Genomic DNA, 15,346 nt, shown 5'->3' on the forward strand with positions numbered 1-15,346 from the left:
GTAATTTCAGTGGCTCCATCTTTGCCTTCAGATTAAAACCTAAATGCCCTGCCCTGGCCTTCCCTCCCTGCGTCATCTGGTTTGCATCTGTATCTGTCCTCCACACAGCCGCTTGCTTCATCCACCTGATCCCCATGGGGCTCAGCATCGAGCTTGTCTCGTCTTAGAATTGGTGCCACACACTTAGCTGTTTTCTGTCTCTCCCACCTTGAAGAAGAGAGCGGCTCTGTCTTCACCAGGCAGTCCCACATCCAGCACGTCCCTGGGCATCGGGGGCGTGGCGCATGGTGATGGAGGAGCCTGCTCTGGGGGTGTTCCCAGCCAGTCTCTTCACCTTCTCAGCCCAGGCCAAACATGTGAGTGCCCTGCATGTGGGCCATAGAATTTGAAGTGTTAGGAAGAGAAGCTATTCCTCTTTTATAAATAAGCTCCTGTTTTCTTTGCTGAGCCTGAGGGTAAGCCTGCCAATCCTTTTCAAGAATTTTCCACCAGTCAGCCTCAGTGGTGTCCTTCAATAAGTCGCCAGTATTTTAAAGGCCACCTAGAAGCTTCCACAAGCCTCTGCATCTCCAACTGCTGTTGTGGTTGGTTTTTAATATGAAGCCTATTTTCTCTGTGCTCGGAATCTGTCCAGTGAAAGTGATGCCCCCTGTCAAGGCTGAAGGCCTTACGTCCCTGAAGGCTGCCATTGTGAATCGAGGTGGCTGGCCCGTCTGTGATTTGGGCTGACACCTGCTATGTTGAACAGAGTACTTGGCAGGGGAGCTTCATGAGATGGCTGACGGGCAGCTCAGGTCTGACTGCTTCAGCAGCAACACCCAGCAAGCAGCAGGTTGACTCCTTCCCACTTGGCTGTGGGTGTCACCGCCCCTATCGCCCCTCACCTTGAGAGCTGCTTGGTTTCTCCAAGAAAACATCCTCTCCACCCCTTCCCATCAAAAGGGCCAAAGAAGAAGAAAAATCACAAATCACTGAATCTTTTTCTAATCCTTTTTTTTTTTTTCTTTTGATACTGGGGGTTGAACCCAAGGGCATTCTCCTTCTGTGCTGCACCTCCAGTCCTATTTTATTTTTTACTTTTTATTTTTTACTTGCAGAGGGTCCCGTTAAGTTTCTGAATCTGGCTACAAACCTGTGATCCTCCTGTTTCAGCCTCCTGGTACTGGGATTACAGGTGTATGCCACTACACCCAGCCTTTTCTGACTTTGCAAAAATATTCTCTATCCTTCAACCCCACTGTGTCAGGTTGAAAGTTTAGAGAATAGACTGATTCTCAGTACAAGCTTTAAGGTCAGGAAGATGTGGCTTGAAATTTTGTTTTTGTTTTTTCCAAATTGTGTGATCTAGGGTCATTTGATCCTCTCTTTCTTTATCTATATAGAATATGAGTGATGTTTTGTAAGTTATCATTAGGATTAAATAAGGTAATATGTAAAACATACTTGGCCATTTTTATCTTCATCAGACATGAAGAGAGAAGGGAAGCAAGAATGGGCTAAGATAAGAATCTGAGGACCATCAGGAAAGGAGAAGCAGCACTCACGGATTGACCTGGTGCTGTGTGGAGAAGGTGCCACAGTACCACTAGAATCCGAGGGGATGACTAACTTGCCCTCAGTCGCACAGCCTGCAAGTGGTGGCCAGGCAGGAGGCACACAGTCTCCAGAGCCTCAGTGCCTGGGTTCCCGGCCACGGTAACATTTAAGATGATAGCTAGCCTGGCATGGTGGTACACGCTGAGACAGGAGGATCGCAGTTTGTGGACAGCCTCAACTACTTAGAGAGGTCCTCTGCAACTCAGTGAGACCCTGTTTCAAAATAATGGAAAAAAAAATTAGGCCTGGTGGTATTGCTTGGAGGTAGAATGCCCCAGGGTTCCATCTTGAGTACAAAAAACAAACAAACAAACAAACAAAAAAAAAAACCTGATTCCACAAGTACACTTTGCTTTTTTTAAGAGGCAAAGACTGAACCCATGCACAAGTCATAGTTGATGGCTAGAACACTGAGTATCACTTAGGTCTTTGGGCAGCCTTGCTGGTGAGGTGGGTCCACCAGGGTTCTAGGTGCAGAGAGCACACTTTCCAGAGAATAACAGGGCCCGACTTAGCCCTCAGAGGTGAGTTAAGCTCCCTTTACAGAATGTGTAGGATGGCTGGCCTCCCCAATTGGCTTTAAGGGTCTTGATGGGGATCTCTTGTTTCGCTTTCTGTGTTCTCTGCCGGATTCTGCCATTGATACAAAGGGCAGAGCGATGCCCCAGCCTCCCTCTCCCTTCTCCAGAATCGTCCTTAGGCCTGCTGCTCTGGTCTGTAGAGGGGGAGGCAAGGGAGGGCAGCAGGCAGACCCTTCACCACAGGAAGCTTGCTTTTGTCTTTGTTGTGTCTGTAAGTTTTTCTTTTGCAGCCTTAGTATAGTTAATTGAGGAATGTGTTTCATCCAGGTCCTAGGCCCTTACAAAGAAAAGGAAAATAATCTTATCACTGATACATCAGAGATGTGACTTTTGAAAGGCATGATGAGCTCTTGAGAGATTACAAAATTAATATTTCTACATGTCACCCAAGCAAAAATAATATGTTGCTGTATTTGCTTTAAGATGGTACTTCCTTCAAATGATTGGCATAAACACTAAGGTTTACATGAGAAATAACTAGCATGATAGAATACCAGATGCATTCTGTGCACCTTTAATTCTAGGTCCTTATTATGCAAAGGCAGATTAACTTAACTAATGCATATTAAACCTTACTCTGGGCCTAGCATACTTCCCACCCTCACAGTGGCATCTGACAGGTACTCTATGTCTGCACAACAAAGCAGACTTTCATGAGTTACAGTTTGATGTACTACCTTTTATTTGGTTTAGAAAGTTGATAGCTTGCTGGTATTTGCTTACATGGAAAAGATCCTTCCAGTCATTCAGGACCTGAATAATTTCAGCTCTTGCCACCGGTCTGATTGACTAAGTTGTCAGACTTTTAGAACTTTAGCACCTACAAAGCTTTGCTGTCTGTGGGTCGCATCCCCCCCACCCCCGCCACATCTGCCACCCTACTATAGGTAAAGCAAGACATTAAACTCCTCTGACTAAAATAGCTATGAGTGCAGGAGACCTGAATCTTCTGGACACTTTTTATAGTCTGCAGCAACACAGATAAACAGTTTCATACCTTTATTTGTATGTGCTCTATAACTTTCCATTTTGGGGCCGCATTATGCAAATCAAATTTTATTTTAGGTTGATCATTTCCCCTTGGGTAGCAGCCTCGTTCAACTCATATTAATCCTGAAACTAACATACGATAGATAACATCTCTCCCGCTTCCTTCCACACAGGCTGCAGCCTCCACCATGCCCTTCTTCTCTGCAGCAGGCCTGCTGGGCTTCTTGCTGACCCCTTCCCTAACTGCGGGTGTTGTCTCCTGGCACAAGGATGAGTGTAGCACCTCACATTGGTAGAATGAGGTGGTGCTTCCTCTTTCTGCTGCTATCTCAGCTTGTCTTTGTTGCTGCTTCCTTACCATCCTTCTTTCTTTTTTTTTTTTTTAATTTTTTTATTGATTCACTTGGCTTGCTGTCCGCCGCCCCTCTCTGGAGCCTGGTGGGCTGTTGAGTGCGTTGGTTTGGAGCCGTCCGGTAAACTCACCATTGCCGCCGGCAGTAAGGCGCTGCTGCCGCGTCCTCGGGCGAGAGGCCGGCATATCTCCTCTCTGGCTCTGAGCTCTATTCTGAGTCCCCTCCTCTCTGGGGCCTGGTGCTGCAAGGGAAGATGGTGCCCGTGCTGCGGCTATGGCTATGGCAGCACTGTGGTCTGATTTCTTTCTGGTGTCTCGTTTTCCCAGCCCTCTTTTTCTGTGTCCCTTGTAATTACATTTATTGTTTCTCTGCTGATGGGTGTTTTCTGGCTATGAAAGGCGCTGATTTTGTGGTAATAGAGATTGGTTGTTAGCGGGGCTTGTAAGCCCCGCTTTTCTCTGTTGCCATCTTCCTGGAAGTCTACCATCCTTCTTTCTGTGCATGTTCCAAAACAGTGTAAGGTACACAGCCATGAACACCATCTCCTCCATGGCTGCAGGAGGTGTGGATGAGATCATCTAAAGCAATACCCAGCACACAGCACCCTTCTCTCTCTCTCCTTTGTGTTATCCTTAGATGAAATGTAGATGAAACTATATTTCATTCACCTTCGTATGTTTTCTCTCCATCGTTGATGTTTAGTAAATGGTTGTTGGCTAAATGTATGCATAGAAAGATAGTTGGATGTAGCTGGTGGAAATGAGAATTCTCAGGTGACTTGGTTTCTAATTTCATTTGTGGCCACTGCCATTATCTTCTCAGGTGAAGGGACTGGTCTCCCTTTAGCAGGGTCCACTGTAGCCACATGGCCAGGCATCGTTCTCGTTTCCGGTAGTCAGGACGTCCTAGGTCCATCTCTTCACTAGTGCAGGAGAGGGAGAGAGGAGGTGCACTATCCATGCAATGTACTCAGGCCGCAGTTATCCCGAAACTGTGTTCAGGCCCTCAGTTCACAAGCATAAGAGAAGTATTCATTCTTGGGTCATCCATTTATTTGCTTATTCGGTCATTCAGCCTTAAATGAGTGTTCCAGTAAGTGCGCTGCCATGCTCCGAGTGGGAGCCTTTTAGTCTGGGTCAGAGGGTCATAACAAGGTGCTCTGTACATCTGTGATTCAGCCTTCCAGCAAGTGTGGGAGTGTAGCACTGAGATGATTTTAGAGAGTGGTAGGATCAACAGGAGTAAAGAGGGTATTGAAAGGGGAGAGTACCTGGAAGTCAGATAGATCTATTTTTTTTTTTTTATATATACTGGGAGTATAACCCAGGGGCCTTCTACCTCCAGGCCATACCCCCACACCTATTTTAATATTTTATTTGGAAACAGGATCTCACTAAGATGCCGAGAGCCTCGCTAAGCTGCTGTGGCTGGCTTTGAACCTGCAATTCCTCCTGTCTCAGCCTCCCAAGTGCTGGGATTACACCGTGCACCACTATGCCTGGCTTCTTAGAAAGATATTTTAAGGAAAAGACTTTTAAGCTTAATGCTAAAGAGGGAGGGAGGGAGAAAGAGAGAGAAGAGAGAGAGAAAGAGGGAGAGAGATTAGGCCAGAGCCCTTTATGGTTAGAGGAAGAAAGTTTTGAGAAAAAGATTTTAGGCCAGGCGTGGTAGCGCACGTTTGTAATCCCAGCATTCAGGAGGCTGAGACCAGAGAATGGGCAGCCTCAGCTACTTAGTTAGGTCCTCTGCAACTTAGACCCTGTTTCAAAATAAAGAATAAAAAATAGGGCAGGGGTTGTAGCTCGAGGTCAAATGCCCTTGAGTTCCATCCCCAGACATGCGGGGGGGGGGGGAGATTTTAGGACAAAGGTTAACAATTATAAAAGCATTGAGATAGGAGTGATCCTTTTATTCAGCTTAGTATTCGTTAAAGCATTTTTAAGAAACAAACATGGATATTATCTTGGCATTTCCCTCACATAATTTTTAATTGATCAAGTAGCAAAAGAGACACAAGTACATTAAACATCTAAAATATAGTATAAAAGAAAGAAATGATATGAGAAGTATGGAGAAAGCCCTTGGCTAACGAAGGTCTAAAGTGATATGTACATACATGCCTCTAACATCTTGTACTCCATTAAGATGTATGACTACAATGCACCAATAAAAAAGAATTAATATTTTATAGATAACTTCCTTCATCGGTTGTATCCACAATAGTACCAGGCATCTCATTTGTTGTCACAACCATTTTTCTTGGATTTGTTTTCACTGAGCAAGCAGGAACTACATGAAGGGGCATGTGTCTAGTTAAGTAGAGGTAAATGCAGTGTTTGGACGCCACTTGACCTGGAGGGGTAGGAACAGTCTGTGCCCCACCTGGAGTGGCCTCAGACTAGAGGGATCTTCCATTCTTATGTCCAAGTTGTAGGATTTGTCTGGAGAACCTCTGCCTGCCCCCTCTTCTGTTGGTGTGTTTTCTTCTCTGTCTCTCTTTTCTGTGCCTAGAATTCAAGTAACCAAACTTGTTAAGCCTGTGTGTAAAATGAAAGCAAACACTTTCCATACCAAGGTTGGAAGTACTCTCCTAGGTTAACATCCTTGGTCTTCAGAAGTGCAGAGAACATGAAGTTATTGCACTGGCAAATTTTCAACACATAAGGTGCTATTCTGTTATTAAAGATGGGCTTATTCTCCTGTATACATTTATTTCTTACTTCTTTCTGTCCCTACCCCACCCTCTTGACACGGGCAACTTCAGATGCACACTTAGAAATGCAGACATAGATTTTTATTATACTTTTAATGGTTTGAAAGGTATAGTTTTATAGGTCATATTTTCAGCTACTCTTTCCTTAGCCCTTATCTAATTTTATATATATGACATTTCATAGGATGTCCTATAGTTTGTCTGACATGTGAGAGAATAGTCCTTTCTTGTACATTAGATGTGTTATTTCTAGGGGGAGTCTTAGAATTGAAACCTTTGATTGAAGGACAGCATCCTTCAGCTCTCTTAGAAGTGCATTTTACTAGGTGTTTTTGCTTTGCCAGTAGACAAACATTATGTCATTTACAGGGAAATGAATGGAACTGGAGGATATTATGCTAAGTGAGGTCAGTCAGTCACAAAAAATAAGAGATCTGATGCTCTCCCTAGTATGCAGAAGCTAGGGAGAAAACAGGTCATAGGAGGAACTCTAGACAAAGAAGGAGATACAACAAATGAGCAAATAAGGCAACCCAGCTGAGGGGATTGGAGGGGGAGAAGGGAAATTCTCTAATGCACATGATGTACTTTAAAAAACATATCGCCCGGCGTGGTGGCGCACACTTGTAATCCCCGCGCTTGGGAGGCGGAGACAGGAGGATTGTGCAGGTTCGAAGCCAGCCTCAGCTGGCTTAATAGACCCTGTTTCCAAATAAAATATAAAATAGGTCTGGGAGTGTAGCCCAGAGGTAGAAGGCCCCTGGGTTCCATCCCCAGAACCACCAAAAAATAAAAAATAAAAATCAGTATTAGTCACTAAGCCAAACATGAGAAGGAGGGAGGAAAAGGAAATGGGGAGGGAATCAGGTAAGGGCTAATTGGGTGATGTGTGCATGTATGCCTCCACCATCTTGTACCCATTAAAATATATGACTACAGTGCACCAATAAAAAATTTAAAAAGAGAAAAAGAAGTGTCAACCAGACTTAACTATGAGTGTAGTTGTCAAATGGGGATGCTATTCATAACCTTTAAAAGTAAGTATGTGGAATGTCTTACTTTCAAGGCACTCCACTGCATCCTCTCTGACGCAGTGCTTTATTGTTCTGTCCTTTCTTTCTACCTTTGTAATAATAAAATATCTTAAGCTCTCAGCAGTATAGTTCTATTTTTACTACCTTTGTAATAATAAAATTGCTTAAGCTCGTAAAAAAAAAAAAAAGTATGTGAACGTTACACCCTGTCAGTTCATGGACAGATTGGTAAAACATTCAACGTAAGTTCTGAGATTACATCTTCCTCCTGCCCCATCTGGGGTTCCCAAAAAGGAAAGTATATAGAGGGTCTCATAAAATGTTATGGCTTAAATCTTCCCCATCCCTTTGCCCATTTAAAGTTGTCTCCACCATCTTTTATCCCATTAAGATGTATGACTACAATGCACCAATAAAAAAAAAATTAAAATAAAGTTGTGAATTACAACTGTGCACAGATATTAAACCCACACGTTAATTTCTCTTTGATTAGACCCATCCTTATGTCATTATTACTCCCCAAAGCTGAACTGATAGATGGTTTTCTTCCAGGTGCAAGTCTTTTCTCCTTTTTTGAAAATAAGTAAGAAATGGTAAGATGCAGGGGAAATGAAGATGGCTTCTACAACAGAGTTGGCATGGCTGAAAAAGCAAAGGCTTGTTCTTCTCATACTTGTTCTTGGGCACTTAACAAGCTATTTTGTTTTTCTAAAGCCCAGAAATTTTCTTCAGAAAAGAAAAATGACTATAATAAAAAATAAATGATGACTGTTATTAGCATTATTATTTAAATGTCCTCCCCGCAAAAAACAGTTCATAAAAGAATTAAACTCCTTGGATTCAGTCTTTTAAAGGACGGCTTATTTGCATTCTTCTTTTTCCTTTTTACTCCCTTAGCAACCTAAATGTCGTACAATTTCTAACTCAGACTTTATCTCTGAAAACTGGTAGTTACTCTCCTCACACATGATAAGACTCAATTTAATTTCAGCTCATCATAGAGCATTGGAATGTAGGACATGGTAGGGTTAGTTACTGTTATCAGAACTTGGGTTCAAATTCTAACTCTGCCCCCCAGGACAGAGTAATCTTTCTAAGCCTCTGTTTTCTCTTCCTTCATTGGGTTTTCTGATAATTAAATGAGATAATCCATGTGTACCTCTCAGCATGGTTTCTGCTTCATACTAAGCATTTACTAAATACTAGTTGTGCTCTTTTGTTAAAACAACAAATCTAAAATTTTTGCAGTAACTCAAAATGTAACATTTATCTAAAACTGTCTCAGGAAATGGTTCCTTACCTGTGGTATTCTCTGTACCTGGTGTATGGGATGATTTGAGGACGAAGCAGAGGAACATTTTGCTTAGTAAGAGGCACATATCAATTTTCAGGGTATCTTCTAATAACGGCAAATAATCCTGAATTTTCATTCTTTATAGTGTAGTTATTTGCTTCTTTTTTTAATAAACATCTGAGTAGATTAAAGGAAATTGCATCATAGTTGTAGCAGAAATTTCAAGGATGGAAGGTCACATGATAGGCATGATGAAAATAGTGTTGGACCCTAAGTCTGCAAAGACTGGTCTTCGAAGCCGTGTCCCAATAGAAACAGCATGGACTTTAGGATTTGGTAGATGTTTGTGTGAAAAGTGACTTCTGTACTTTGATGACTGTGACTTCAGACAACTTTTCCTCCCTCTATTTCTACAAATACTTATCAAAGCCTTACCATAATTCCTTATCTAAAAAAAAAAATGGAGATGTCAGGTTTGGTGGTGCACGCTGGTAATCGCACCTTTTGGGAGGCTGAGACAGGATCGCAAGTTGGAGGACAGCCTCAGCTACTTAGTGAGGCCCTCTGCAACTTAGTGAGACCTTGTTTCAAAATAAAGACTAAAAAATAGGGTTGGGGTGTAGCTCGGAGATAGAATGCCCCTGCGTTCAATCCCCAGTACCACACAAAGAAAAAAAATGGAGATGATGCAGGTTTCATACAGATTGTTTTCTTTTTAAAGATTCATTTTAAGGAGATAATTGAAAACATATGTATCTTACATAACTGGTGTGTTTTAAATAACAAGCATTATGTCTGACATGTAGCAAGTGTTCAGTAAACTTTAGTTCTTCCTTTATTTAGGACTTGTGGTTGCAAGTTATGGTTGCACCCCCAACTTCAACTGGCTTGGGTCAGAAGGAACTTAATGTTTCATGTACTCAAAGTGCAGTCAGGTTAGCAGCAACACATGCGTGGACAATAGCTGGAAGCAGGGTGCCACCAGGACCCCTTCACCTCTTGCCTCTGTTGCTTTGTCTCTGTTAATGTCAGGCCTGGCCAGTTTCTTCCACTCATCTAGAACCAGAACTACTCGTGGTCCCAGGCTGACCTCACCAGAAAGGGCCTGGGCATCGCTGTTCTCATGCCTCCAAATCCTAGCAAAGACTTGGAGCCCAGCCTGGGCCAGCTGCCCAACAGGCCATTGGTGCCTTAGGAACAGGAGCTGAAGGAGAATGGCAAACAATTAGAAAGGCAGGAAAGACCAATTTTCAGAAAAAGGGAATGCTAGGCACCTGCTACCGTTGCATTTATTCTTTTCAACTCTTTGTGACCCTCTGGGAAATACGTGATCCCCTCTGTAGGATTCAGTTTTTTCATCTGAAGTTGTCAAGCATCGATGCCAGAATGGATGTGAGCACACATTTAATGTTTTTAAATCTTATGTCTGTAAGTTTATTAGCACTACTGTTACTTGCTCCTGCCGTCCAAATCTTGACACCCATCTATGTGTTCCCAGCCTATGGACCACAGATGCTGGGGAAGCAAAAAGAGCTTGAAGTTATTTTAAGATGTTTGTTTCATGTGCCATATATATGTTGAATATACACATGCAGTTTTAACTTAGTTTTTGAAGTTAATATAAATGCAGAAAAGAGTACACGCTGGGGATGGTGGTACACATCTGTAATCCCAGTACTTGAGGTAGGAGGATTGCAGGGTTAAGGCCAGTGTACTAGACCATATTTCAAAATAAAACAGGGCTTCAGGTGTAGCTCAGAGATAGAATACCCCTAGATTTACCCTCCAGTACCACAAAAAAAAGAAAAAGAAAAAAGAAGTATATATCTTAAGTGTACCATTTTCTGAGTTTTAGCAAAGTACACATAATTGCATTTCCTGCACCTAGAATAACGAGTCAGCAGTTCCACTTACAGCCTCATTAGACTGTTGTAGATGCATGCCAGCATCACCAGCATCTTCGCCATATTTTGTAGACAGATTTATTAAAAAAATAACTGGCATATGTGAAAGCTAATTTTTTAATACTAAGAAATCCTCAAAGGTAAAAGTACTCTGAGAAGGTCATTCTACTCACTTCAGTCCCCTCTGTGTTTTTTGTTCTTTTTTTCTGGAGAAGTTACCATGAGATGCTAAGATGCGTTTTATGCCCTGGTACCGTTGTGTCTTATGCTTGCTTTTCTCCCTTACCAGGCTATAGACTAAGGAAAGAAGGGAAAGTCTTAGGATTTTCTAAATGTATTGCAAGTTTTTTTGTACTTTGAGGAATGACTCTGCATTTATCCTGAAAATGTAGTTGCTCAAAGCCTGGGCACTTCTAGTCTCTGAGATGGTTCATTATTAAGTATTTCAGTTCATTGTTGCTCTGGTACCGAACAAAACAAATTCAATTATGAATGAGTATTTTAAAATGTATTTTATATTTATACTTTTATTGGTGTGTTATAATTATGCATCATAGTGAGATTCAAAGTAATACATTAACATGTACACATTATTTTTTTTAATGTACCAAATATTCTAACATCTTTTTCCCCATTTTTCTCTTTTAGGCTCTAGACCAAGATAGAACAGCCCTACAGAAAGTGAAGAAATCTGTAAAAGCAATATATAATTCTGGTCAAGGTAAGTACATACCAAATCAGGTAACATGAATTATAAGTAATTTCCACAACATTTTTCCTGCTATTTGTGTTTATTGAAGGAAGACAATGAAAATGGAAAAGTAAATAGGTCAATGAAATTCAACTTTTCTCTTTTTCTCAGTCTCTACTATTAGCCCAAACCTCTCAGTGTTTCTACAGTAAAAAGAAGGAAAGAGTGTTAGTTACAATTTTTGTCACAAGTGACATAGGAGATATTTTAAGTCTCTTTAAGTGGTTGCTCAGTCTACAGTTAAGTGGCTTTACTTAAACTCACGTGCATCTCTTTATTCTTGACTGTGCCTGTGCACATTTGAACAAATCACCATGGAGCATGAGCTAATGTTGAAAGTTAGGTACAAGGTTCTATCAAGGTTCAGACCTTGATGGACCTGCCAACTGTCATCGCTTCTTTCATTGGAGGGGTTGCTAAATAACAGGTGTACACAGCAACAACAAGCTAAAGTCAAATTATTTAACATCTTCACAAACCTTCACTTTCCTTACCACAAAATAAGAAAATATATCTAACTTGCAGCATATTGTATGTATAAGATGCGAGGCCCCTGATGCGCTACCTGCCACATAGTAAGAGCTTAACAAATGGCAGATGGGGGAACACAATTAGCTTCTAACCATTATAACAAAACACCTAAGAAAATCAACTAAGAAGAGAAAAGATGTATTTTGCTTTATGGTATACATTTCAGTCCATGGTAGCTTGGTGTCATTGCTTTGGGCCTGTGGTAAGGCAGAACATCATGGCAAGGGAGCGTGTGGTGGGGCAGAGCTGTTTGTTTTCAAAGAGAATAGCGCCAGGATTCCAATATACCTGTCCAGGGCACACCTCTAGTGCTGTCTCCGCCTAGTTCCCACCTTCTAAAGGTCCTGCCACCTTCCAGTAGTCCACTGGGAACCGAGCCTTCAACACACAGCCTTTGGGGGGCGTTGAAGATCCAGGCCCCAACGCATGGCGTGAGTGCCTTCTCTATTTTCATTCACGATTCTACAGATAACGTTGGAGCTGTCTGATTTTCTAAGAGCTTAATGAACCATCATCTGCCTCGGGAACAACTGTCAGTTCTCCACATCGTTATGGCTCATGCTTGAGGCTGGCTCTCAGCTTATGAGCCACAGGAAGGGAGACTCTTGCTCCATACTTAAAAGATGTCGCCATCTTTTGCCATGCGGGGTTCCATGTGGCTCTTTTCCAAGTATCTTTACTCAAGATCCACCCCACTACCAAAAAAAGAGATGCATGTCCTTTCTTAGCCACAGTAACTACGTAGCAGCTCATGCAGTGGCTCTTTTACTTGGGGATATGCTTCATTTTGTTCTTTAAAGGTTTTGTTTTGTTTTGTTTTGTTGTCACAGCTGCCCTGAAATGACACCCTTGCATGGGTTCTCAGGGCATATATGCAGTGTCTTGGTGCCATCTCTTCTATTAGAACTCTAGTATTGTGGATGGGGCCACAGCCAAGTGTGTTTGGATCCCAGCCAGGATTAGGGGTTCTCTTATGCTTTCTCACTGGGTCTGTACTGTCCATGGCATAGCTCTTTAAATTAAGTTAATAATAAAATAAGATTTCAAGTACTGTAGTCTCAGAATCAGTAGCATGGGACTAATGACCAACATATTGGACTGTGCAGATACATACTGCCACTCTTATTTCAGGGAGTCCTTCAGACGGTGCTTCTGTAGGAGAGCGTGTGTCCCACTGACTTGTGATTGTGTACCATCTCTCTTGCATTAGACCAGTGGTTCTCACCCATGGATATTCACAGGATCACCTGAAGAACTCTTAGTAAACAAAAGCAGAAACAGACAGCCCTCAGTCCTGCACCCCTTGAATTGTTTCAGAATAGGTCTAGAGAGAGAGAGAATGAATGTGTATCAAAATGCATGTATACACACACACATACACACATACATACACACACATACATGCATACATATATCAGAATGCATCTAACTTGCAGCTAGAATTAGATCATCAGACTGGAAAGTATTAGTGGAAACTAGAAAGTGCTGTGAAGGAAAGCTCACAGGGTATCGAGTGAGAAATGATGTTGTGTGTAGAAAGTGCTAAAGGAACAGCTCTTGGATAAGTGGCACTCATTGGCTGTCCCCGGCTAGCCCAGTCACGCCTGTGATGTAAGGACCATTTTGCTCATTTAGCACAGGATGAACTGACGCTTAGGGAGCCAGGTGGACTTGCCCGCAGTTCCCTACTTTGCGTGTAATAGAAGGAGAAGCTGGCTGACCCCAGCTTTGCTCTTTACGGTCACTTTCCACTTGTCTTCTACCTAACACATGGCAGGGGCTCCACAACTGTAAAACAAATTTTTGCATGTCGGCTGCGTAGGCCCCTCCTTGGGAAGCTGAGAAGGGCTATTGAATATTCGTTAGTCATGAATATTCATGAATGAGTTGCTCAAATGTAAACTCCCAGTAGTGTAATCTGTAACTTGGTGGTTCCCCAAGAGTGCCACAGCAGTAATCATGCCCATGGCTTGGAAATGGTGGTGAAAAGCTCAGATCCTTACAGGCTCCTGGCAGACTGCCGAAGCCTGATAAGATGTATGCAGTCACAAACCAGTACAGTATATTCGGGGTTTTGTTTGGCTTGCTTGGGCAGCACCATGACATTCAATTCTTAAAAAATAGCTAGATGAGTAAAACGGTGGTGTATATTTTTCCATGATACATGCTCAGTGGAATCCACGTTGTTCCTCTCCAAGGGCTTTTGGCCTCATCCAAAGAAGCCACAAGAGGCTTAACTCTGCTATCTATTTCCTGATGTGTTTTTAGAATTTTCTTGTTTTCTCACAGTGCTTAAGTGACAGAAAGCCCATGTGGTACTCTTTAATGATTTAAGATTTTTTTGTATGTGTATGTATGGTACTGGGAGTGGAACCCAGGGGGTTTTCTACCTCCAGGCTATCCTCCCAGACCTATTTCATATTTTATTTGAAACAGGGTCTCACTCAGTTGCTGAGAGCCTCACTCAATAGCTGAGGCTGGCTTCGAACCTGCGCGATCCTCCTGTCTCAGCCTCCCAAGTGTTGGGATTACAAACATGCACCACCACACCTGGCTAAGAAATATTTTTATATTTCTGGTTGAGGTTACCAGTGACCCACTTTGACAAAGTGATTTGAAAGATGGTTGAAAAAAGTGGCCTTATTCTTAAAATTTGGTATTTTTGCACATAAGCTTTTATCAGTGTTAATTAATAAACAGTATATATAAGAGAAATTATTTTTGAAAAACATATTATCATGTTCATGCAAGCCCTTCAGTTTGAAAATTGCTTTGGGAATTTGTCGCTTACTTGTCCCTGCTGTATATGAGTACATAAAAAATTAAATGAAATATCAAATCTTTGTTAACCTCTTCGACCAAGGGAAAAATTCTCTAAGACATTGAGTTTTCCTGTGTTATTTGTAAGTTTTGAAGTCTTGACCTATAAAACATATTGTCATGTAGAAAATTTTACCTTATAGCACCTCAGCTTCCTTTTGTCTCACCTCCTCTCTCTTTATCTAATGTGTTTAAAATAGCTAGCAGTTTGTTGAGCACTATGGAATTTTTACGTTAGGTTACAATTTTTTCTGTCCTTTTTTCTTTCCAAAGATGGAGCCTAGTTCCTCTTCCCCTTGATTGTGCACTAGACTTAGTAACTCTCTTCTAATGAATAAAACATAATAGAAATGATTCCTTGTGGTCTGCGGGGCCAGTTCATAAAGAGATAGCGTCCACTTAGTCCTCCCAACCTCCAGCCCTCTTTCTAATCATTTGCTTTGGATGAAGTCAGCCACCATGGCTTCTCACGCATCCTTTGGAGAAGGCTCATTAAAAGTCATCGCTGAGCCAGGCATGGTGGCACACACTTGTAATTCTAGTACTTGGAGGCTGAGACAGGAGGATCGCTTGTTCAAAGCCAGCCTTAGCAGCTTAGTGAGGCTCATAGCAACTTAGTGAGACCCTATTTCCAAATAAAATATAAAAATAGGTCTGGAGGTATAGCATGGATGTAGAAGGCCCCTGGTTTCCATTCCCAGTATAACACACACACATACAAAAAAAGAAAAAAAAAAACAAAGCCATGTGATGAGTGAGTCACCTTCAAGCAGATTTGC

At 42.0% G+C, this 15,346-nt stretch overlaps 1 protein-coding gene across 4 annotated transcripts in view; it reads left to right on the plus strand.

Moving 5' to 3' along the window:
* Window positions 1–15,346, plus strand: part of ASAP1 (ArfGAP with SH3 domain, ankyrin repeat and PH domain 1) — a gene marked incomplete at both ends in the record, with an annotated part of 307,685 nt that overhangs the window by 150,616 nt on the left and 141,723 nt on the right. For all 4 annotated transcript variants that reach the window (XM_080694994.1, XM_080694996.1, XM_080694995.1 and 1 more), the window contains one exon: window positions 11,114–11,186. In XM_080694994.1, the coding sequence (XP_080551120.1) occupies window positions 11,114–11,186 (73 nt within the window). The remainder of the gene's footprint in view (window positions 1–11,113; window positions 11,187–15,346) is intronic.

This window comes from Muscardinus avellanarius (genome assembly GCF_963383645.1).
Source record: "Muscardinus avellanarius genome assembly, chromosome: 4".
In the NCBI taxonomy this organism is placed as follows: domain Eukaryota; kingdom Metazoa; phylum Chordata; class Mammalia; order Rodentia; family Gliridae; genus Muscardinus; species Muscardinus avellanarius.